This window comes from Rhamphochromis sp. 'chilingali', assembly GCF_963969265.1.
Source record: "Rhamphochromis sp. 'chilingali' genome assembly, chromosome: 11".
NCBI lineage: Eukaryota > Metazoa > Chordata > Actinopteri > Cichliformes > Cichlidae > Rhamphochromis > Rhamphochromis sp. 'chilingali'.
The window spans coordinates 3,132,882-3,159,062 of NC_137938.1; the positions used below are offsets into that span (position 1 = coordinate 3,132,882).

At 42.4% G+C, this 26,181-nt stretch overlaps 1 protein-coding gene across 1 annotated transcript; it reads right to left on the minus strand.

Moving 5' to 3' along the window:
* Nucleotides 1–1,356: 1,356 nt before the first annotated feature.
* Nucleotides 1,357–17,887, minus strand: LOC308406456 (uncharacterized protein). Its single transcript, XM_080897491.1, has 8 exons — nucleotides 17,427–17,887; nucleotides 10,156–10,282; nucleotides 8,628–9,288; nucleotides 8,300–8,423; nucleotides 7,698–7,870; nucleotides 4,941–5,078; nucleotides 4,607–4,824; nucleotides 1,357–3,289 (listed from the first exon to the last, which is right to left on the minus strand). Exons 1-8 carry the CDS (start codon nucleotides 17,429–17,431, stop codon nucleotides 2,132–2,134), a joined length of 2,604 nt encoding a protein of 867 aa, XP_080753617.1. The 5' UTR covers nucleotides 17,432–17,887; the 3' UTR covers nucleotides 1,357–2,131.
* Between the last annotated feature and the right edge of the window lie 8,294 nt (nucleotides 17,888–26,181).

A 26,181-nucleotide genomic window follows, 5' to 3' on the forward strand; every position in this document is an offset into this window, starting at 1 on the left:
GTGGTGAAAAAGCAGCTACAACACAGGACACAGAGCATCAGTTCAGTCAGTCACATTATTTCACTTTGATCTGTGACACATTAAAGTGATTTCCACATTTCCTTTATCAGCCTGTGGGACAGTTTAGCTTTCCATCACCTTAAAAGTAAACAGCAGCTCAGTGACAAGATAATTACCTGGTATTAAAGTGTTTATTTTGCTGCTCTGCGTGCTAAATCACCAGATGAACGATTCACCTCTTGTCCTTTTTACAATCCTGTGGTGTTTTACTGGTATATTGCTTTTATTTTCTTTACAGGTGACACGCAGAGGAATCCTTTTCTGTGAAAGAAAAGTGTTATGAACTGTGAGATGCTCTTTTAGATTGGTCAGATGTTGTCACACCAGCCCTTTCATGCAAACATGCAGGGAAAACCCTGGGTTAACATAACAAAGTGGGTCCCAGCTTTTTGTAACCATGAAGCCAAGATTGATGACGTAATATAAAACAGGTGCTTGCAAACCCAGAAAAGGGAAACTGCCTATAGGTCGAGTCATAGAGAACCATCCAGCTGAGAAAGAGAAAAGATTATAAAATTGACTCTATGACAAGAAGAAAGCAGGAAAACCCTCAAACTGGGCCGGAGTATAACAATTTGAACAGCTTATGTATTTAAATGTTTATTTTATTAATCAACCACTTTCTATGCATCAGGATACAGTTACAGCTGTAATCTCAGCGTTTGCTTCAGCTTCACTAATCCTGCAGCCGATGATTTTCCGAATGAGCAGTTCTAATACTTGTGAGCTTGACTTGTCTGTGCTGGTGTCAGTAACATGTTCTGGGACATGAACATTGAGAGGAACAGTCTGTCAGCACTGAGTCCAGATTCCGCCTATGGCAGTTTGATCATAGGGTCAAAGTGTGAGGAAGGCTCGGAGAACAACAGCTTTTGGTGGAGGCAGCATAAAAATATAGGGTAGCATAGTCCTTACTGGAAAAATGAGGCTTGTCATTAATCTCACTCAAGAAACATATCAGTGGAAATCTTGTGTTTCCATCGTCTAGGACCAACCTCCATCCTCCAAGATGGCAACACTTGCCCCACAGAGGGTTTGATCCCCCGGGTAGCAAACACCCAGGGGTCATGCTGCACGTTGCTTGATGCAGCAGTGGTGCCGTTATTGCATTCTTTACATTCTAGCATTAGTAAATTATGTTAGCTGAAACGTTTATTATGGTCCTAAAATAGTGCAAAAGTTATTATTGGCAATGCAGATAAAATATGCAGACTGATTAAACGCGACATTATGTAGTACAACAAACTGTCTTGGGTCAAAATGTAGCAGTAGTATAAAAATGTCAAATGTTAAAGCTTCAATTTTAAAACTGTTTTTATTATTTTGAATACATAAATTTCAAGTTAGCAACACGTTTCAGAAATGTTAGGACAGAAGCCCGAGGGCAGCTGGGAGCCGAGGAGACCAACTACTGTAGCTGTTCAAACAAAATGTTGACCTCGTGGTGGCCGCGGCTCCGAGGCAGAGCTGGTGCTCTACCAGGTCGGCGGCTTGATGCCTGGCTCCAGCTGTCCATGTGTCACAGAATCCTTCAAGCAGATAATGAACCCCGAGGTCCGCTCATGGATCTCCCATCAAAGTGTGTGCGATTGTTATGTAAATGCACTTTAGACAGATAAACGCATTGTGCGTGAATGAGTGAATGAAACGTGTAGAAAAAGTGCTTTGACAGCTCACACTGAGTAGTCCATTTACCATAATGTGCTAAAAGGTGCCCCCCCATACTTTTATTTTTTTTCCAAGATACAGTAAGAGAAATAGCAAGCAAGAAGAAAATAAACAGACAAAAAGCAAACAATGAATAAACTGAAAGCTAGCAGCTTTTAAGCTTTATCACTTCTGCATCATACAGTCCACGTTATAGTGCATCAGCCAGTATCATGACTTCCAGTTTATTTTATCTTCAACAATGACACCAGTACAGGACATGTACTGTCTGACAGGAAACCCATCATCATGCTCTGCCACTATTCAACACAATAAAAGCTTTTAAAAACATTTCTGTACTTGTCATCATAAAATCTTAGTTACATAACAGTGAGTGTATTCATGTTTGGATACTGTTTAAAAATCAGTGCTTTAGAAGGATTCTAGAGCTGAACCTGGTCTTGATGGCTGAGGTAGTAGGCTTGGCCTGGAGAAGCCCCTCTTTGGAAGTGCTACAGTAACTGATGGTAAGTGCACCATCCTTGCATGTGTCCTTCGTGGTGCTCATTGAAGACTGTTTTGTAGCACTTTTGGATTCATGGGCTATGTTGGTGCCGGCTCGTAAACTACTCTTCTTAATTTTCTTGCTGTTATCAGTACCCTTGGCACTGTGCCTGGAAAAAGAATTGGCTGGTGGGTCAGATGTCACTGAGTTAATAGCAGCTTTAGTTACACTAGTCCTAGCAGCAGCCCTGGACTCATTAGCCCTGGCAGGTGGCTTTAAGATTGTAGAGTTCTGATGTTTTTGGAGTGTTTTCTCTCTCAGGTGTTTCCATACAACCTCACCAGCAGGCATGAGGTTATAGCTAGTGCTGACATTAGTGAGGCTTTCCCTTTGATCAGAGGCCTCCAGAGCAGCTGTGCTTGCCACAGGCAGCTTTTCTATATTTCCCTTTCCCCTCTCAAGTTTCACATCTCCAACATGCCCGTATCTTTTTCCTACAGCTTTCACATCGTGGTTACCAGAGTGTTTACACATGTTCACATAATCCTCTCTAACATTGTCCCCTTTCTGCTGAATCTCGTAAATATCACTCTCCTGTGAGACACGAGCATCTTTGTCCTGAGATGTCTGGCACTCATTTGATGAGTTTTTGTCCAAGGGAACCCGATTCGGAAGGACAGGGCTGGTGTCTGGTGGAAGGCCTCTCCTCCGTCTGGATAACCTCAGGACCACAGGGTTCTCATTCAGCCGTCTAGACACTGAACGTTTATTTAAACATGGAGTTTGGCATGAATTTCTTCCTGAATTGTGGAGAATACTGAAGGTTGTGTGGATGCTATAGTATTTAGAAAGCGTTGGGTGGCGAAGGTGCTGATTGTTAGCCCGACGGTGGTTGTGATGTAGGGGGTGGTACTTGTTGCTGCTTTCCTGGGCTCTGCTTTGGGGATGGCGCCTTGATTTGTATGTATTGCTTGGCCTTGTGCCTTGTTTGTTACCAACACCAGTTCTCGGCGTTAAAGGAATGACTGACGCTACACAGGAGGTTCTTTGCTCAGAGATTTTAGTAACCATGGCAACCTGCAACAGAGAGAAATTGTGATAGTCTGCATACTTCTGTGGATAATCATTTTTGTAGGCCTGAAGTTAGCATCACCCTGGTTTATGATGCTTAGATGTTTTGGTTTCACAGTAACCATGCAATTTTTGTTTAAATGCATTTGGCAACATATGAAGTCAACGACGCATCCAGAGGAACAACGCCACCATCACATGACTTTAGCGTTGGCATCACTGAGCCGTGATGACATAGCCCAGAGATTGAAACTAAATACGTTCACACACACAGACAAGGTGAGAGGCTTTCAGTCTGATCACAACTTAAATTTCTAAAGGTTTTAGTCACTTTCTGGACTGTTTTTTGTTTCTGAGATCTGTGTATAAGATGATGGAAGGAGGTGTCACCACTGCTCCTGTTTCTCTGTCCATTTATTTTTAGTGCTGATCCAACTATAGCCAACTATGGGGGGGTACACAACAGATAGTTCCCACGTCCATCGGAGGACTAACCCATGGAGTAAAACTTGCATCCGATCGACGATTTACATTAATTAGTGATCGTAATTCCATCAAACTAACACTGATGTCCTTGGATTGTGGGAGGAAATCAGAGCATCCGGGGAGAATTATTTAACATGTATGACATTGGGGGGAGGACCCTCCAAACCCCCACAGTCTGTCTTGGGGATTTTCTTTTTTAACAAATGCTAATCTCAAATGCACAAGGGGTGCACACACACACGGGTGAAGAAATACTCAGATTTCCTTTGACATATAAGCTGTAGCAAAAATATACAAACACACAACACCAAAATAAAATAATGCTATGTTGGTGTATGATAACAACAAACCAGAAGCAAAACAAACAAACAAATCCATCATTTGTGTACACTAAAGCTGATTCATATCTGCAGACCCAGTGTTTGGACTGTTTGTATCACTTACCAGCAACTTTAACTTTAGCTCTAGATGTCAGAGAGGCGACAGCTCTCTATGCATTTGTATTCAATATTGCACATGTCAGGTTAAATGTCACTGTGACTGTTTCAGCTGTTTGGCAGCATTGACAGCAGCGCTGTGACTGTCAAAGAGCAGCTTTATTAATCCACACACACTCCAGTCAGTGGCCCTCTTCAGCCACCATCAGGTGCCACTGACAATGTGTCCAAGACCTTTTACTCTTCTCATCGAACTTAGTAAAAAACTGTTGACAAAGTCCAAAAGGAACAACCCCGGGTGTTAAAAGGACCTGTATGTTTATTAGTGTTTGGTTTCCATACCGATGATACAACAGCACACTTTTCACACAAGCAAACGTGTAGTAAAGCATGACCAGACCTTGTTAGCCCTCTTGACATGAAGTAAGTGCTGGCGAGGTCTCAGGAGGTGTATCTGAGCGCCCTCTCGCCTGTCCCCCTCCACTCCCTTCTTCTGTTGCTTCCCTTCTCTTTCATCGCTGTCCATCCTTTTCTGTGCTCGAGCTGTTAAAGGGCAGGTGGATCTGAGCACAGCAGGGCTGGCAGGCCTCCTCTTCAGTGACCTGGAGTCACTGTGCACTGCAGGACAGGCACAGAAACTATCATTTCAAATAGCAGCTAGAGTTTAAGGAGGAATAATACACTTGCAAAGAAAGATGCAGAAGTTTACAAAAACATTCCCAGCAGGCGAGTACCTGTTTTTCTACATAACATCCTGATTTTCTTCTCCTCAGCTGGAGCCTTGTGACAGGAAGGCAAACGCTGACTGTCACCTGGCTCCCTGTCTCGCTTACTTGTTAAGAATGCCATGTTGCGCGGTAATGCTGCTGAACCTGAAGTGAAAGAGGAAATGGCATCATCAAGTGTGCGTGGCATGTCCCTTTTTTATTTTTAATCTCCGTAGTCTCTCACAGAGTTACTTCACCAAAACAGTTTAAAGATGCTCTGAGAAACACTGTGCAGCCTGACTCTGCTATCAACACAGTCCAAACAACCTAGCTGCTACCAGCTAACTTCACTGTTATACTTAACTGTCGACTGATGTTCCACTAACAGCTTTAGCAACACAATGTAACCCACACCTCCTCCAGCACTCATGCTCAACATGTGCATGAATAGAGGGAAACTTAGGGTTAATGTCTTGCCCGAGGATATTTGGCATGCAGGCCGGAGCAGCCAGGGATCGCACCATCAACCCTCCAGTTAGTAGATGAGCTGTACAGGCCGGATAAAACTTTTAAAACAATTTCATTTCCTGCATCCATTTTTTTATGTCAAACAGGGAACTCAGAGGAGCGGCAAAGGCAGGACAAACAAGGACAGGCTGGAAATGACTACAACTGCAACAACATCAGGTTGTGTTGCTCGCAATAAATCAGAATATATTCTGTACGGTGGTGAATTATGTGAGTAGCACATTTTTCTGTTAAAAGTGTGGAAAAAGACGAGTAAGCAGACAGAGAGCTGAAAACAGGCCGTGTGCCCTCTCTGCTGATATGAGTGAATAGTCTCAGTTTTTTCCTCACTTTCTCTCATGATGGTAATTATTCAAGTAACATCTGCGTATTATTTATATGATGATTATATGAATAATCCATCCATTCACTTCCGCTTATCCTTTTCAGGGTCGCGGGGGGCGCTGGAGCCTATCCCAGCTGTCATAGGGCGAGAGGCGGGGTACACCCTGGACAGGTCGCCAGTCTGTCGCAGGGCCAACACACAGGGACAGACAACCATTCACATTCTCTCGCACATTCACACCTAGTGGCAATTTGGATTATCCAATTAACCTATCCCCACAAGCTGCATGTCTTTGGACGGTGGGAGGAAGCCGGAGTACCTGGAGGGAACCCACGCAAACACGGGGAGAACATGCAAACTCCACACAGAAAGACCCCGGCCTGATGGTGGAATTGAACTCAGGACCTTCTTGCTGTGCGGCAACGGTGCTAACCACTGTGCCACCGTGCTACGATTATATGAATAATATACAATATTTATGTGATTAATGTGTAATGTGTGTAAGAAGTATCAAACATTCATGCTGTAATCACAAGGCCCGGCCCAAACGAGGGGAAAATGGCAATCCTTGCCTAGAAGCAGCTATACTCCCTTGCACTGATTTATTTGGCGCCACTGACAAAAAAATGAGGTTACACTCTTTGTTGATGGCTTAAGCTAATGCAGGAGGGTTCACAGAGGGAATGTCAACAGATACAATTACCACACACAGCCCATCTTATTTGAACCGGACCAGTGAAACTAAGTTCAGTTGTGTCAGTCTTTCTACATTATAAACAAATGCTTCATTCATTCAGCATAACCCTTTGGGCTTAAACTTAAAGAAATAAATGTGTAAAATCACAGAAATCTATAATCAAATTACTTTGATGTGTTGTGAGTAGCCATGTAAGAGTTTTTATCAGTCAACAAAACTTTTAAAATTACAGATAAAAGTCCAAAGCTGAAATACCCCTCCACAAAAAAGTCCAGTGGGCCAGATTGGAGCCCTAGCCGGGCCGATGTTTGATATTCCTGGTCCACAATCAATATGCCACCTAGGAAACATCTAGATGACCCAAAAGTCATCAAAAGTGCACATTTCTGACAGCCAAATGCTGCAGAACAGGGAACTGGTGAAACAACAGAAGTTATATTTGACCCTACAGATTTATGGATAAATGATTTAAATGAAAAAATTGTGTTGAGTTTCACGTGACAAATGAGCCTAGACTTTATTTTCCTTGCAGGTTCAGGTTGCTTGGAGTGCATCCAAGGTTATGAGGTTTTACATTTTGTCTGGCTACACAGGGGGTTGCATCCAAAAGGGGTCATTGTTTAAACACCAGTGAAGATTGTCCACAGTGGGACTCCTGATTAGAGAGGAAATAGGCAGGGATCGAGAAACGAGGGAAGGGACAGACGGACGGACGGATAGATAACTAGATCTCTCTCAGGCTGCAGTCTTTCTTCCTAATCTCCGTATGCTCACAATTATGTCCAAAGTTAGTTAGACAAAGAAAGTATTTTTGTCGATATTTGCCTGAAGTGCAGACTTTCAGATTTAATTCAGTGGGTTTAAAAAAAATCGATATGACATCATATGATATGATACGCTGATTCAAATGGTATTTACAGCTTTCATTGTAAATGAGGCCAAAGGGATCTTTGTGCATTCGGCTGTAAGACCAAAATAAACCCATCAGAGTTACCAAAGAGCTTAGGAGCAGTCAGGTCTACATTCTCAAAAAGGTGAATCCTGGCCAGCTCAGCAACATCAAAGGCTTGGAAACCACAGAAAAAACCAACGTGGATGACACAGAGACAAATATCCTGCTGGGCTCTGAGAGTTCGAACGACCCATCGTCCAATGAGTAGATAACATCCTCAGCTACAGCCACCCCTGTGCACAGCCTGGTCACGTGAGAGCAGCTTCCGTGTTTTCAGCTTACCTCTTAAACAGAGAAAAGACAAAAAGTCCTCAGTCTTAGGGCGACGTTTGGTCAGACAGGTGACTACAGCCAGGCTGTGGGAGTGGGTATTCTGTGCAGACCTCATCAGCACCAATGGTCCTGGAGAGCTGGGTGGGGACTGAGCAAACTTTCTCTGTGCGTGCAGCCGAGGTCTGCATACATACATCAAGTCAAACCAAACAAGTGCATTTATTAATAATGCAACAAACATTTAATCCTAATCTCTAGTAAGCCACAGTTCAGTGACGACAGAGACTTTAAATGAATTTAGTCTCAAAGTGAATTTCATTTTCTTGATGAAACGCAATGACAGGATTCGTTTTAGAAACTGTTGTGCTGTTGTACACAGATGGAGCAAATCACAAAGTATAAATATTCATCTGTTGCACCAACTCGCGTTCAGTGAGTGATACAGCATCACTCAAGTTGATGAGTGCATACTTTTGGCAACACTGTGTTTATTAAAATCTATTCGAACCTCTTGGGATGTGATTTTTGTTTAAAAATCAGCTTCTGATGTTGGAACATCACAAGTTTGAGAAGCATAATCACAACACACACAAAAACACACTGGTGCCTACCTGTTTTTGGCACAATCATCTTCATCACCACGACTGCTGGTAGGATGGCGTTGTTGCGTCTGTAAGGACCAGCTCCAGTTTGGACCAGCTGCCCGACGCTTGATCGCAGTGTTAACTACAGAGCCTGAAGAGAACAGGCACAAGCCCAGCTGTGTGAGAACTGACCTCCACCTACAGTGTCATGACAATCAAAGTAATAACACGTGATGACACAGACAATCTGCTCGTGGCTAAAGTTTGGGACCAAAACGCTGTTTACTTCCAGGGAGCCTCCAAATAACCCCAAAAACAACATTAGACACACATGCACGCTTGTTGTGTTACTCACCACAGACACTTGTTGGGGTGTGCGACCTCAGAGTCCTGGCTGAGAGAGCAGCTCTCAGTGGCATCTTTGTGTTTTTAGATCTGCACATGTTGTTCAGTGAGTGTGTGTGTTGAGCAGTGTCTGTGCGTTTTGCAGGTTTGGGGTATTTTGAGTTCTGCAGCGACAGCGTGTTTTGTGTTTTATTTGAGCGTAGTGTCCTGGTAGAAGACGTCTTCTGGTCCGTGCAAGTACGCTGCCGAGTGTGTGCAACTTTCCTTTTACACAATTTCATCTGAGTTTGTGTGTTCCGTAGTATCCGAGTACATTTACTTTCTGGAGAGTGCGAGACCCAATTCAAGTGAGCTGTCTGCCGTTTGTTTGTGTGTTCAGCGTGCAGGCGCTTTGAAACGTGCAGGTTTTGTGCAGTACGTGTGTTCGCCTGTGTGTATGTATTTAGCTGTTTGCATGTGAGTCTTTGCTGTTGTGTGTGCATGTTTTTTCTTGCTTGTGTTTTCTTGTGTGCATTAGGTTTTGTCAGTGTCTTTTGCAGAGCATGTGGACACTTGTGTATGTGTGAGTGAGTGTGTGCAGCACGGTGTTTGTCTCTGTATTCCCTGAGAGAAAGGAAGAGAACTTTGCGGACCAGACGTTCTTCACACCACGGCATCCCGTCACTGATGTCCTGCACCACAAAAACAGTGTCTTCACCTTTAGTTCCACGGATTTTGGGGCATCAACACAATTTTTATTTTATCTGTTTACTAAAACGTATTGATGTTACAGGTACAAGTGAAATGTTTCATCCTGAAATCTGAAACATACTTGGCCTGTGGGGAACATTCTGCCAGCTGTGACTTCTTTGACTAGTCTGAAACTGAGTTATGTGGGGATTTACTCAAATACACTTTTCACTTCAATGTTATTTACACAGCGCCAAATCACAACAACAGTCACCTCAAGGTGCTTTATACTGTAAGGTCGACCCTACAATGATATAGACACAGAGGAAAAACCCAACAATCATATGAGCAGCTCTTTGGCGACAGTGGGAAGGAAAAACTCCCTTTTAACAGGAAGAAACCTCCTGCAGAACCAGGCTCAGGGAGGGGCGGGGCCATCTGCTGCGACCGGTTGAGGGTGAGAATCCGATATTTCAAACAAACTAGCAAGTCTACCTCTGAAAGGCTCAGAAAGTGGCCCAGTCAGGTTCAGACTTAAATCAAATTGAGATGCTTTGGTATGACCTTAAACAGGCTGTTCATGCCGAAAAAGCCCTCCAATGAAGAGAGCCAAATCCTTCCACAGCCAAGTGAAAAGACTACTTGCCTCAGACCTGACTGCAGTTCTTGCTGCTGGCACAACCAATGTTTAGGTTTCAGGTGCAATGACTTTTTCCTCCGTTAATAAATCTAATTATTATTTAAAAACTGCATTTTGGATTTACTTATATTATCTTTGTCTGATATTAAAATTTCTTTTATGATCTGAAACAAAAAAGTAATCAGGAACAGGCCACGTACACTTTAAAGAGGAAAGCCAGTTTACTTACATATCTTTTTCTGATGACGTTCCGCTTGGGTCTGTCTGTACTCATGTTGCCCAGCAGAGAGTCTCTGTGTTTTGCCTGTGCTATGTTTTCACTGCAGGGGCTGGAATAAACATTCGTCTGCTTCTTTCTAGATGAGAAGAATTACGAAATGCTCCAATTAAAAAAAGCCATTGGACAGGGCTGCAGTAGAGAGTCACACTATTCAATATGACTTCAAGTAATTTTAAAATCAGTCCATTATGTGGCACAGAGTCACTCATGGTGTGCAAAACCACCAGCTAGTCAAGAAACAGTCGTCTAAAGGAGCAGTGAATCTCACTGGAGACACAGCAGCACTGCGTCTATCTGATGACACAGGTGAGCCAGTGCACTGATTACTCTTCAATACCTGAGGGGAAAAGATTTAATTAGGATAAATTAGACAGCCTGGTTCAAATACAATTCCAAGTGCAGATTGCGTGGAAGAAGACATGCAACTGCCACGGAAACAGACAATTCTTCAATAGACATGAAGTTGTGCTGAGATCTAGACTTGTAGTCCTAAACCAAGACAAAGACAATACCAAGACCAGAGGGTATCAAGACCAAGACAAAGTCGAGACGAGACCAAGACCGAGACAAAAGTCTTTAAACTGCAGCCAGATGCTGCTTCGTTTACAGGTCTCAGGCATATTTATGTGTTTTTGCGATGCACAGCCCTCCTCACCGCTGTCTGTCTCACTCACTTACTGAGAGGACGGACGAACGCTTCACTTTTCTGTCGCGTCCATCACCCTCTCTGTTTTTCGCACAATGATATTATCCTATATCCTCACATGTGATTGGCCACAATATGGAGGGATTGGAGCATAGCTGAGCCACTGTGTGAGAGCTGAGCAGCCAAAGGAAATTAGGTGAGGAGCGGCTCTCGCTCAAGGGGAGTCGACTCTTCTGATTCACTACTAAGCACTCTGTAAGCACGGCTCTTAGAGCTGATGCTTTGGCACATGACACATTATCGAACGTTATGGTGTGTGTCATGGATACTGTTGACTCCAAATCTCCCGACCACTATGTCGATCTGAGACAGCGAGACCAAGACAAGACTAGGGGTGAGGGAAAAATCGATACTGTGTAGTATCGTGATATTTTGTTTGCTAATAATGTATCGATACAGGGACAGTAGAAATCGATATTTTGTTACAAAAAATTTTATTTAATGTAAAATTATATTTTGTTTTAATTTACTTTCAAATTCTTTAGTTGCTGAATGGGCTGCATAGTTTTCATAAATTACATAGTTCAGAATAGCTATAATTGTACCAGATGGTTGCATTCAGTTAAGTTGGACTAGACTGTAATACAAACCGTTCAGTTTGTCAACAATAAAACTGACTGAGATGAGAGAAAGACTGAGTGTGAGACTTTGATATTAGATAAAATGAATATTGATAAAGTTTACCTTTATGTACAGAATCTGAATATCGCAAAATATTTTAAAAAATTGCAATAATATCGTATCATGCATTAAGTATTGTGATAATATCGTATCGTGGGATGTTTGGTGATTCCCACCTCTAGACAAGACCATCTCTGTCTGATCAAGCCATCCTAATCATGATAACTACCCTAATTGTCACACGTCCGTTTTCTCGTGTAGGTCACATTGACAATTTATAATTCATGATGACGTTATTATAAACATCAGGGTGACAGGCTGTAAACATGAAATCGTGCAGCTGCTCAGAGCGTTGTCAGGCTGCAGGACGGTCGCTCTCCGTTTTTCCTCTCACATGGCCTACTTCTGACAGGAAGTAACCATGGTTACAGGAGGATGCTCTCAAACCCTCGTGATCTAAAAGAGCTCCGGTTATTGATGCAAAATCCAACTGTACCCCAGTACTAAAACCTCATAAAAGAAGTATACTGTCTCAGATGCGCGTAATTTCTAGGGGGTTAGGGGGGTTATGACCCCCCCAATAATCAGACCCACAGTTATCCAGTCAATTCAGTAGGAATAAACAGCAACAGACTGAGCCACGTTAATTAGCTTTTCTGCAGTCTGGTTGAATAATTGGTCGAGTCAGAATATAAAATAAGTTAATACATAGCATGGCTTAAATAATCACATCAAAAACTATAGATCTGGATGGAGTTTGATTGACACGTGCTGATTACATTCTTCATATAACCAGGACAGATGAGAGCACAGGGAGCAGCAGATTGGTTAGACACGGAGAGGCGAGCATCAAACGGACCTGCAAGCAGCCACACAGGAGCCATTATGACTGAATAAAAACAGGAGCTATGGGGGTACTGACCAAAGTGCTTAAAGCACACACATGTTGATACAGCACTTTATTACTGTGTGGTCCATTTGCTGTTAAAAATGCTTATATTGATGAACTGCAGCAGCTGTGTTACTTTCAGTAGTTCATATTTTTATAATATCACAATTTTAACTTCCTTTGTAAAACCAGTTAATTTGCAGGGTTAGACCATGTATGTGACTGGTCAAATCTGCCATCCTCATGACTGGTTTGGAAAACGTGGCTCAAGCTATCGAGCTGATAAACTCTTGGACCACATATCCTGATTGTCAGTGTCAGCAAAGTGAAGCCAGATAGAGGAAAGCTATCCTGGCTACAGTGGGGCAAAAAAGTATTTAGTCAGCCACCGATTGTGCAAGTTCCCCCACCTAACATGATGACAGAGGTCAGTAATTTGCACCAGAGGTACACTTCAACTGTGAGAGACAGAATGTGAAAAAAAATCCATGAATCCACATGGTAGGATTTGTAAAGAATTTATTGGTAAATCAGGGTGGAAAATAAGTATTTGGTCAATAACAAAAATACAACTCAATACTTTGTAACATAACCTTTGTTGGCAATAACAGAGGTCAAACGTTTACTATAGGTCTTTACCAGGTTTGCACACACAGTAGCTGGTATTTTGGCCCATTCCTCCATGCAGATCTTCTCGAGAGCAGTGATGCTTTGGGGCTGTCGCCGAGCAACACGGACTTTCAACTCCCGCCACAGATTTTCTATGGGGTTGAGGTCTGGAGACTGGCTAGGCCACTCCAGGACTTTCAAATGCTTCTTACGGAGCCACTCCTTTGTTGCCCGGGCGGTGTGTTTTGGATCATTGTCATGTTGGAAGACCCAGCCTCGTTTCATCTTCAAAGTTCTCACTGATGGAAGGAGGTTTTGGCTCAAAATCTCACGATACATGGCCCCATTCATTCTGTCCTTAACACGGATCAGTCGTCCTGTCCCCTTGGCAGAAAAACAGCCCCATAGCATGATGTTTCCACCCCCATGCTTCACAGTAGGTATGGTGTTCTTGGGATGCAACTCAGTATTCTTCTTCCTCCAAACACGACGAGTTGAGTTTATACCAAAAAGTTCTACTTTGGTTTCATCTGACCACATGACATTCTCCCAATCCTCTGCTGTATCATCCATGTGCTCTCTGGCAAACTTCAGACGGGCCTGGACATGCACTGGCTTCAGCAGCGGAACACGTCTGGCACTGCGGGATTTGATTCCCTGCCGTTGTAGTGTGTTACTGATGGTGACCTTTGTTACTTTGGTCCCAGCTCTCTGCAGGTCATTCACCAGGTCCCCCCATGTGGTTCTGGGATCTTTGCTCACCGTTCTCATGATCATTTTGACCCCACGGGATGAGATCTTGCGTGGAGCCCCAGATCGAGGGAGATTATCAGTGGTCTTGTATGTCTTCCATTTTCTGATGATTGCTCCCACAGTTGATTTTTTCACACCAAGCTGCTTGCCTATTGTAGATTCACTCTTCCCAGTCTGGTGCAGGTCTACAATACTTTTCCTGGTGTCCTTCGAAAGCTCTTTGGTCTTGGCCATGGCGGAGTTTGGAGTCTGACTGTTTGAGGCTGTGGACAGGTGTCTTTTATACAGATGATGAGTTCAAACAGGTGCCATTCATACAGGTAACGAGTGGGGGACAGAAAAGCTTCTTACAGAAGACGTTACAGGTCTGTGAGAGCCAGAGATTTTCCTTGTTTGAGGTGACCAAATACTTATTTTCCACCCTGATTTACGAATAAATTCTTTACAAATCCTACCATGTGGATTCATGGATTTTTTTTTTCACATTCTGTCTCTCACAGTTGAAGTGTACCTCTGGTGCACATTACTGACCTCTGTCATCATTTTAAGTGGGGGAACTTGCACAATCGGTGGCTGACTAAATACTTTTTTGCCCCACTGTATGTTCAGCCTGCTTTGTAGTGCAGGGACCAGAGGAACCAGGCCAGCATGCTGTTGTTGTTCACTGACTTGCAGCTTGAGACCTGACTCAAGTCAAGTTTGACAATGATTTCAAATGTAAATAATCCTAGCAGCAGATGTCTGTCTCCTTCTGGGCTATCTGCAGTATGTTTCTATATCTAGTCCTGTTCTGTGCACACACCTTCTCTCGGCCAACATATTTACAAGCTCTAATGAACGGGTGAAACTGGAAATATGGTAGGCTATGAGAGAGCATACGAAAGACCTATGTGGTAAGAGGTTGTAGGGACAGTAGGACTCAGAGCACAAACAAAGCTCCATTCAGCTGACTTTCATTATTTTGCCAGCGTTTTATGTGGGTTATAGCATTTTGTTCAATTCAAAGGCTTTCAGAGACAGCATATTGATACTGCCAAGTCAGTACATTAATTTAAACTCAATAGCTTACAGTGGGAATTATGAAATATGAATCAAATAATATCTCCCAACCCCACTACTGTAACCTCTCACTATACTTCTGTCCTCGCTTAACACAAGAGCCTAGCTGTACTGTAAATGCATTCAGACAGATTTACAACAACCATTACCCCAGGCTCAAGTTTGTTTCTTATAATGGAGGTAGCTAACCTAAGGCAGTTAAATCACCATGTGATTATGCTGTGATTAATTCTCTCATTAGCAGCAATAACGCCGGGCACTCCTCTAAAATCCCCGTGGAAAGGACTAGAGATGGCACGATACCACTTCTTTTTATGTCCGATACAGATATCATAAATTTGCATATCTGCCGATATGCAAATATGGTGCATTTTATAATCAATAAAACTGTTTTTTATAAATATCTTGCTGCATTTTGTATAAGTTCATAGACAAGTTTAAAAAAACAACCAAACACTAAAGCTATTCTGTTATACCTGTATGCAAAAAAAAAACACTGATCAGCAAAGCTGATCAATCTAATAAACTTAACCCTGCACCATCTTCCCTATTCTGGTATTTTAAAGAGTACTTAGCAGAAAAATTAAACAACCTAAATAATAGGGTTGCAAACTCCTAGCAAAAAAATAATAGGGACCCCCCCCCCTCCCACCCTCCACCTTGTGATGCTTAATCGACGTAATCAACTTTAATTTAATGCACATGTAAAAAAAATAAATAAATAAAAAAAAAATGCACAGAAATCAATAACTTTTCTACAATAATGAAATAGTTTCAACATCTTTCTTCAACAGAACTGCAGACTGCACAGATGGTGCCTTCCCAAAGGAAAAAGTACTCTAGCTTACTAGGGTATATTAGACTTAACAGTCACTATATACAGTAATGGACTTCTATACATTTTACATCAGATTAAAACTTTGGTTTAAGATTCATTCAATTTATTAAAAGCTCGACATTTTAAATGAGAATAAGAAAGAAAAGTATGTCTTTGTGCCCCCTTTTCCCTGTTCATGCCCTATCGGCCCCCCTGGCTAAACTTTGCTAGATCCGCCCCTGCACAGTTACAGCCGTCAGCTGTAGAAAAAGATCCTGGTGTAGAAAGTATTAAATACATTCTAACAACAGCTGATCAAGCTTAAACGTGCTGCTGTTGTTCAGCCGCTGGTTTCTTTCTGGTGCAAAGTGAGACAAAAACAAACAAGAGAGACGATCAGCTGATCATTGATCAGTTTCATGATTGAAGTAGCAGCAGGAGAGAGAGGGAGAGAGGCAGTCGCTCCATATATGGTTGTTAAGCTTAATGCAGGAATGCTTTACTAACATTCAGAGATGGACTTACACACTTGCTTTACTTCTGTCTGGGATCACTTCCTGATGAAATGCTGGTTTGGTAACGAGGCTACAAATACTCAACCAGAGCTCTGACAGGTCTCGCGCCACAGCCGCTCTATCACGTGACGTGTACTGCTCCGACTGCTAAGGTTATGAGCTGAGTTATGTCGCAAGTTTTGTGAGGTGCTTTCGTGATATTTAATTTAATCGGATTATATATATATTTTTTTTATTTCTCTCCGATATCCGATCCAGTAATTTAGGTCACTATCGGACAGATACCGAGACGTAATATCGGATCAGTCCATCCCTAGAAAGGACCACGCTTCGTGTCTCACTCACTGATTTTGCACCTCATGTAATCCTATCATCTACACTCACTCAGCACCTGTAACAAACCACACATGTAGCGTGCAGTACAACGTGCTGCAAATAGCCGAGTACCGGTGTTGTGCCAAAAAGTGATTGTCTGCCAAAAACTGATTTCCAGTGTTTCTGTGTATTTTTTATGTGTAATATCTTTACGTATGTTCGTAAATAGACTTCGGTGAACAGGGTTTACAAAGGGGTTATATAGAGAATTAAAACAATATCTGTTTTTCAAGTATCTTTACAACTCTCTGCTATTGTACTTACATTATAACCAATCCGGTCCTTTATCCCCACTTAAAATATTTTCACAGAAATATTGTAATATTTGCTGCCATTTCTGCTGTCCTCTTGGCCAACTTACTCTTACAAAAGACATTTGTAATGTTAATGAGATTTTTTTTAACTGTTTAAATAAAGGTTATATAAAAGTCACTGCCAAAAACTGATTGCGGCTTCTACCTTGTTACACGAATGTTGTTTGTGGCTCAAGATGACTTTATGTCATCCATGAGGGATGCATTTGACATATGTTTCACATATTATAGCCCAACAAGTTACTTATAGCAGTTTAAATACGAGCAATCAGTTTTTGGCAAATACCGGAAATCAGTTTTTGGCAGACAATCACTTTTTGGCACAACACCGGCCTGCAGCCCTCTGGCTTCTCCCACACCCTGACACGGACACTCCCGTACCGCTACAGCGGGAACTAACATGCGCGGGTGGATGGATTTATTTCTGAGGCGCTTCCAGCCCTGACGACTGAGCAGTCTGCGGATCATTAAACAAACGCAGATGAACGAACAACATACAACGTGTCTTCCACTGAGCATGTTCCCTTTAACAAAGCAGGCATTAATAAAAGAAAACACGCACCCCATCCAGGATCCCCGGCCTGCAGCATGGACACATCTAGGATCTGAGAGAACGGCTCACAGCTTCACCGACTAACAGCAGCTCATGTCAGCTGTCCCCCCCGCTCCCCTGGGCTGTTATTCCCGTAGAGCTGGAGCTTGGAGTCGGCCCTTGAACGGCTCCTCAGCGCAGTGAGGAAGCACCGACTGCGGTCATGTGAGCCGCAGTTGCCAGACAGGCTAGAGCCGCTGAACCGAGAGCCGCGTCAGCAGACGCTCAGAACGCAGAGTCGTCACGTGGTTCAGCGTGAGTTTCCGTCCCTTTTCACGTGGGTCATATGTTTTGATTTTAACAGGTTCCCCGCAGCACTTATCCTGTCTCCCACGTCCCACGTGTTTTCAATAAAACATCAGTAGCAGTGAGCAAGCTTCTTTATTTTAACGTGGCTCACATCCACGCACGTAAACATAACCTGCCGCTGCTTCTACGACACAGTCTATATCACAATTTGGTTAGACAGCCCCCTAGTGGTGAAGCTGAACTACCCACATGACTCCTATCAACACACTACTGTTACATGTTTCATTTTATTTTGTATTAACATTAAACCCATTTTAACTGACTGTATGCCTACGCTCTGTCCTATTGAAATAGGCACCTACCACCCCACATGGAAAAGATATAAATCTAAAGTTTTGTGGCTTGTGTGAAACCTGCATGAAAAGCATACAAGAGTGAAAACAGATATAAGATCCATTGAAAAATTATATAAATGAAACTTGTATGTTTTGGAAACTTACTAAAACAATATATGAAAGTAATGAGAAAGTGGCCACTTTCATGAGGAAATCTTATGCAAGTCTTTTATAAGTTTTTACTATTTCTTTTCCATATGGGACGGGTCACACTGTGGTTATTAAGATAAATGTGATAAGCATTTTGGCCTGTGTGCTGAGATGCTGCATATATTTTGTCACACTATGGTGGGCAGTGCTCTCTATTATACTGCTGTGTGTTGGTGGTGCGGCGTGACAGACAAAAACACCAAGCAGCTGGACGAGCTGGTGAAAAAAGCCAGCTCAGTGCTTGGCAGGAGGCTCGCTGGTCTTACATAGGACTGTGGTGGAGACCCCCGAAGCCCCAAATAAAGTCTCTCTATCTTACACATTTAGCTAAAAAAAATGTTTTTTTCTGTTCATCCTGTATTTATTGCATTTTTATTCCCAATTTCAACTTTTTTTTGTTTATTATTGTGTTTGCAGTCACATGGTTTTATTATATTTTCTTCAAGGAGATAAGCAGAAACATTTTTAAGTAAGTAAAATTATATTTATTTAGCAGCTTTCAAGACAGAGATCACAAGTGCTTCACAAAAAATACCAGAGCATTTAAAAGAAAGCAAACAGAAGAAAGTTAACCAAATGCAACTCCAAAAGGATGATTTTTGTTTTTTTGTTGCAGCAGCAGCCCGCCTTTTAACAGGTACCAGGAAATTTTGCCATATCACCCCTGTCCTAGCTAGCCTGCATTGGCTGCCCATAAAGTACCGTATTCAATTTAAAATATTACTTCTTACTTTCAAAACTATTAATAAATTAGCGCCAAGTTATCTTAGTGAACTTCTCAAACCACACACTCCTGCTAGAACACTCAGATCTGCCACTCAACTACTTCTGACCCAACCCAGATCTCGACTGAAGTCTCGGGGTGACCGTGCGTTTGCTCTGGCTGCCCCGGTACTGTGGAACACCCTTCCTCTCGACCTCCGCGCATCTGATTCCATTGCACTGTTCAAATCACGATTAAAAACCCACTTATTCAATCTTGCCTTTCCCTCTAGTTAATATTTCTTTTATGATTTTATATCACGCACTTTTATGCTCATTTAAATTCTTGTTTGCTCTGTACCTGTTGCTTTCCTATGTATTAGTGACAGTTATCTGCTTGCATATTTAGTACTTGCTTTGGTCCTATTTCTATTATCCTCCTCATATACTCTATTTTACTTGTTAAGCACCTTGGCATACCCTTGGTTTTTAAGTGTGCTTTATAAATAAAGTTTATTATTGTTTTTTTTTGTTTTGCAGCACGGTGGCACGGTGGTTAGCACTGTTGCCTCACAGCAAGAAGGTCCTGAGTTCAATTCCACCATCAGGCCGGGGTCTTTCTGTGTGGAGTTTGCATGTTCTCCCCGTGTTTGCGTGGGTTCTCTCCGGGTACTCCGGCTTCCTCCCACCGTCCAAAGACATGCAGCTTGTGGGGATAGGTTAATTGGATAATCCAAATTGCCACTAGGTGTGAATGTGACTGTGAGTGTGAATGGTTGTCTGTCCCTGTGTGTTGGCCCTGCGACAGACTGGCGACCTGTCCAGGGTGTACCCCGCCTCTCGCACTATGACAGCTGGGATAGGCTCCAGCGCCCCCTGCGACCCTGAAAAGGATAAGCGGAAGGATGGATGATTTTTGTTTTAGTTAAGACCATCCAGCAAAGAATATACAGAGGCTAAGACAAATCAAAAAGAATCGGGTGTTGAACAGAGATAAAAATGTCCTCAGAATAAATAGAAACAATATTTAAACCCAAAGTAAAAACAAGGTCCTGTGTGTGTCCTTTGCGTTGTGTGGGGCTGGACACATGCTGGCTAAAATGAAAAGAATCCATAATGCTGATAAAACCTCTGGCAAAGGGGTTGGTGTCATCATCAACATGTATGATTAAAATATAAGTAATACATTCAATATCAACAACTATAAGCAGTCTGGACAGCTTCATAGTGGAGGATAAGAAGTCAATGAACTCCAAAAAAAAGCTACTGGGCCGAGTGGACGATACACCACAGCATAATAAAAAGGATCCTTATTCTCGGCTTTAATCAGCTCTAGTTCAAACGAAGGAAAATGTCCAACATTCGCTGAACGGCAGGAGAAACAGCCGTGAAAAACCCCCACAGCAAGACCTCCTCCATGACCAGACACCCGAGGCTTGCTGATGAAGAAATAGCTGTGTGGGCAAAGTTCAATGAGGGACAAATAGTCTAAGTCACTCTGCCAGGGCTCAGTCAGAAATAAATAATGATTTTTTGGGGGGAAAATATCAAATAATTCAGCAAGAAAGATTTATTAGTCATGGATAGGCTATGGCCACACCCTCTAACAGATCATTACATGAAGGAACCTTTTAAAAAAACAAGCGCGCTCATGCTCTTACGTGCTGCACAATAATGTTTAATATTTAGTATTTACTGTTATATTCCCATAGATTATCGTGATGTTGTTTATTATATTGCTCTCTTTTTTCCTTGTTTTCTCTTTTTTCTTTCTCAACAGGTGATTTCTCCCCTTTCTTTCCCCCAGTCAAGTCTGTCCCGTGTAGTAAGTGAAAATAAAATAAAATAAACAATAAAAGCAAAGGTGAATCATATAGACCAGGGTTCCCCAATCCCAGTCCACGAGGGCCGGTGTCCTGCAGGTTTTAGATCTCACCCTGGGTCAACACACCTGAATCACATGATGAGTTTATTACCAGGCCTCTGGAGAACTTCAGGACACGTTGAGGAGGTGATTTATCCATTTAAATCAGCTGTGATGGATCAAGAAGACATCTAAAACCTGCAGGGACACCGGCCCTCGTGGACTGAGATTGGGGACCCCTGATATAGACCAATACAGCAAGGCTGGGATGGTCCATTTGGTAAAGTAAATCCGTTGGGCATCTTTCTTTGCCTTTAGACAATAATTCTGATGGCAAAAGAACCAAACGGGACAGGCAGTCTCGTCATGCATTGAAAAGCACCAGGGTGTGCGCGGTAGAAGCCTTATTATTAGCAGGATCTCGAGTTAGGGGGTGCAATTACTCAGGGTTTGGGCCAATTCCACTCACCGCATGATCCCAGAGACCCGAGCCCTGTGTATCCAAGCAGGGGCGTGAAAGACAAATTCCCCTCCATGAAAATTTTCTGAGTACAGGAAACAAGACACCTCGATGTTGCGTACCAGCCACACCCCGCTGCCAGAACAGCCTGAGGTTCACATGGACACCTGCTCTTCTCCCTCGTGGTCTGAGGACACTGCTGAGGTCGCCGGACAAGGATCCAGCCACCGGCAGAGGATGGAAAATGCCGACACAAGAGGATGAGGCCCATCATTGAAGATAAGTTAGATAACAGCGTCTATCATTGATACGGAGCGCAAACAATAGACCAGGACAAACGTAAACACCGGTGCCATCACTCTTATGACCACGTTTTTAAGACTAAGAACTAGGAAACATTTACAGATATGCAAAGAAACTTCTTGGGACACTCACAGCCAACTGGATGCGATTTACACTTTTGATTGATTTCAGCCAGTCACACAGAACGACCATTGCCTGCTGCTTAGCTGATGGCACATTTGAAACTGACGACTCTCACTGGTGGACTCAGTTTTCCTCTCTAAATCTCTTGTATTTATGGGTTTAAAACGTGTTTTCATAACTTGCCTCCCCCTCTCTCAAACAAACATATGGCATTGGCTGAAATGGATGTGCACACATTTTCAAGTTGGGTTTTTTCCCTCTCTCTTTTGTACTTTTTTGCAAAAGTGCTTTAGCTCACCCTCAATCTTTTAATTCCCCCCATGGCTGAAGAACCAGTCTTGTTCTTAAATGGCTACTCAGTTTACTGAATAAGATCAAAGGTCATAAGGGTCATGGTCTGTCGGTCCTCACCATCCAACCCTTTTTGCTATGTTTTGTTATGTTCTCTCCTGGATTCCTGCTTCCCTCTGTGTAACAAGGCAACCTTTTGTAGCTTGATTTACAGTGAAGATGGAGACTAAGACAAAGTATGGTGGAAGCAAGAGGTGTTTATTTGCCTACATATATCTAAACCATGACAGTCAATAGCAGGTCAAGCCTTCTAACAGCAATCACTCCTCTGTCTAATGACAGCCTTAAATACTCTCAGCTGTTAAGGACTAAACCATTATTTACTCTCAGGTGAGTTTACCAAATTCTAACATTCCACAAACATTGTACAGTACACAATCTCAATAAATGAAAATACACATACAGAGAGTGCAGAATTATTAGGCAAATGAGTATTTTGTCCACATCATCCTCTCCATGCATGTTGTCTTACTCCAAGCTGTATAGGCTCGAAAGCCTACTACCAATTAAGCATATTAGGTGATGTGCATCTCTGTAATGAGAAGGGGTGTGGTCTAATGACATCAACACCCTATATCAGGTGTGCATAATTATTAGGCAATGTCCTTTCCTTTGGCAAAATGGGTCAAAAGAAGGACTTGACAGGCTCAGAAAAGTCAAAAATAGTCAGATATCTTGCAGAGGGATGCAGCAGTCTCAAAATTGCAAAGCTTCTGAAGCGTGATCATCGACCAATCAAGCGTTTCATTCAAAATAGTCAACAGGGTCGCAAGAAGCGTGTGGAAAAACCAAGGCGCCAAATAACTGCCCATGAACTGAGAAAAGTCAAGCATGCAGCTGCCAAGATGCCACTTGCCACCAGTTTGGCCATTTTTCAGAGCTGCAACATCACTGGAGTGCCCAAAAGCACAAGGTGTGCAATACTCAGAGACATGGCCAAGGTAAGAAAGGCTGAAAGACGACCACCACTGAACAAGACACACAAGCTGAAACGTCAAGACTGGGCCAAGAAATATCTCAAGACTGGTTTTTCTAAGGTTTTATGGACTGATGAAATGAGAGTGAGTCTTGATGGGCCAGATGGATGGGCCCGTGGCTGGATTGGTAAAGGGCAGAGAGCTCCAGTCCCACTCTGACGCCAGCAAGGTGGAGGTGGAGTACTGGTTTGGGCTGGTATCATCAAAGATGAGCTTGTGGGGCCTTTTCGGGTTGAGGATGGAGTCAAGCTCAACTCCCAGTCCTACTGCCAGTTTCTGGAAGACACCTTCTTCAAGCAGTGGTACAGGAAGAAGTCTGCATCCTTCAAGAAAAACATGATTTTCATGCAGGACAATGCTCCATCACACGCGTCCAAGTACTCCACAGCGTGGCTGGCAAGAAAGGGTATAAAAGAAGAAAAACTAATGACATGGCCTCCTCGTTCACCTGATCTGAACCCCATTGAGAACCTGTGGTCCATCATCAAATGTGAGATTTACAAGGAGGGAAAACAGTACACCTCTCTGAACAGTGTCTGGGAGGCTGTGGTTGCTGCTGCACGCAATGTTGATGGTGAACAGATCAAAACACTGACAGAATCCATGGATGGCAGGCTTTTGAGTGTCCTTGCAAAGAAAGGTGGCCATATTGGTCGCTGATTTGTTTTTGTTTTGTTTTTGAATGTCAGAAATGTATATTTGTGAATGTGGAGATGTTATATTGGTTTCACTGGTAAAAATAAATAATTGAAATGGGTATATATTTGTTTTTTGTTAAGTTGCCTAATAATGATGCACAGTAATAGTCACCTGCACACACAGATATCCCCCTAAAATAGCTCAAACTAAAAACAAACTAAAAACTACTTCCAAAAACATTCAGCTTTGATATTAATGAGTTTTTTGTCTATATATTTGTCTACTTTTTCTATATAATCCATCATACAAAATGTAGACATACAAAAATACAAAAGTCCCTTTTTATAACTTGTTTTATTAGTTTTAATCTTTTAACTTTATGCATCAAGCAAAAATTTAATTATATGCAACATTCTCTGACTGGAAGAAATGTGTTTAACATTTAAACCTATTTTCTGCACATTCCAGCACATAAAATATATATTTTGTGTTTACACTCACTCACAAATAGATGCAAGTAAAACACAGCAGAAAATAAATAAAGTCAAAGACTTTCTGATGGCCTTGTGAGGATTATCACCACTTCTGGTTTAACTCTCCTTGCCTCTGATGGCCCTCAGGCTTTTATTCGAGGCTTTGTCTTGTCTCTCCTGACATCTTCAAGTCTTCCTGAAGCCTTTTTGCCATCAGTTTCAATCTGTATCCTTCTCACTAACTTCTCCTCCCCATATTCTCTTCACGTATTATGTCAGTCTGTCTTTAACGTTGAGCTGCAGCTAATGTCATGTGACTTATTTTTCTTAGAGTTGTTTCTCCCTGCCACGGTATGACTGGTCTTATTTTTTGGCGGAGGGACTCCACTTTGCTCTGTAGCTTCATCAGACTTCAATCAACAGCTACTTCCTTACTTACATCTTTTCCTTTCTTTTCAACTCTTATCAGTCACTCAATGTTTAAATTCTTAGTATTTTTTAAAAACTGCTTCTCAGGTGGGGTATCAGCCCCTAAATGATGCTCAGATCACACTTTTGGAATAGATGCTGCTATTTCTGCAACCAGATTTCCTCAATATTTAATGACTGAGCTGCTGGTCATCATCAAGCTATTTGTCGTACATCAGTTTTGACTCTGATGTCATATTTTTACCTCAAAAAAGTCCTGGTAAGCCATGACATGGAGCTGGTGGTGGTAACAAACTCTTTTCCATTTTTATCCACATTTCTGTTCGTCTTTACAAAAACTTTGTTCTCTAAACTTTGTATAATAGCCTCTCCTGGCCTCCAATTACCTCTGAGCCTTATTACAGGCTCTCTTCTTATCTCTCTTTATGGACTGATAGCTCTCAAGCCTTTGTTTCATTGCTGACTTCATTACTATACTCCAGTCATTGTCTTGCCCACCTTGTGTGAGCTAATCAGCTCCCATTCCATATACTTTAAATCTCACTGCTCTTCTGTCATCCTGCCTGTCAGACTCTCATTTGTGTAACCTTTGTCTCACCGCTTTCCCTCAGAGCTCCATCCAAGCCTCCATCTTCATCTCTGGGGGAGTCCCATCCTAAATCCTATCACTGCTGGGATCCTGTTGTGATTTGTCCTGCTAGAAGGTGAAGCTCCGTCCCAGTCTCAAGTCTTTCACAGACTCCAAGAGGTTTTCTTCCAAGATTGCCCTGTATTTGGCTCCATCCATCTTCCCATCAACTCTGACCAGCTTCCCCGTCCCTGCTGAAGAGAAGCCCCCCCAGAGCATGATGCTGCCACCACCATATTTGACAGTGGGGATGGTGTGTTCAGAGTGATGTGCAGTGTTAGTTTTCCGCCACACATAGCGTTTTGCATTTTGGCCAAAAAGTTCCATTTTGGTCTATTTAAGACAGCACAACTGATCAGATGAGAAGTCAGCTCACCTGATCAGTTGTGCTGCCGATGTGGGCTTTGCCTGGGCGGGGTTGGGTCTGGGCGTGGCAGTCCTTTTAATTTTTGATCCACTGAGTTTTGTAACTTACTTGGCCACTGGTAATATAAAGAAAAATCTTTATATTGGTATTCTGGTTTATTGCCGGTTTACAGGACGGTCCTTTGGGCCTTTGATGATCTTGAGTCTGCTTTCCCTACAAAAACAGAAGAAAAAAATATATTAAATCTTCAACAGTTATTAACAGTGGAAAATGTGAAGGCTAATTTCAACAAACTACTGAATTAAAATCAGTTCATTAATATAATATAGCACCAAATAACAACAACAGTCCCCTAAAGGCACTTTATATTGTAAAGTACCCTACAACAGGCTAAACCCATAGAGAAAGAAACAAAACAATAATTAGATGACCTGTTACTGAGCAAGCACTTGATGACAGTGGGAAGGAAAAAATCCCAGAAGAGGAGGAAAACAGGACAGAAGACACACTATGAAAGAGAACTCTGTTGTGATATTTTGATACCATGGTAGCATTTACAGGATATTGTTTTATAGTGATATTATACAGGAAAACTGTTACTCAATAAGGCCCATT

What these genes read in the sequence shown, in the direction of transcription:
- LOC308406456 (XM_080897491.1), bottom strand. An exon ending in ACGTCATCAGAAAAAGATAT is followed by an intron (nt 9,289 to 10,155) that starts GTAAGTAAACTG and finishes TTTGTGGTGCAG; the next exon opens with GACATCAGTGACGGGATGCC. An exon ending in CACCCCAACAAGTGTCTGTG is followed by an intron (nt 8,424 to 8,627) that starts GTGAGTAACACA and finishes TGTTCTCTTCAG; the next exon opens with GCTCTGTAGTTAACACTGCG.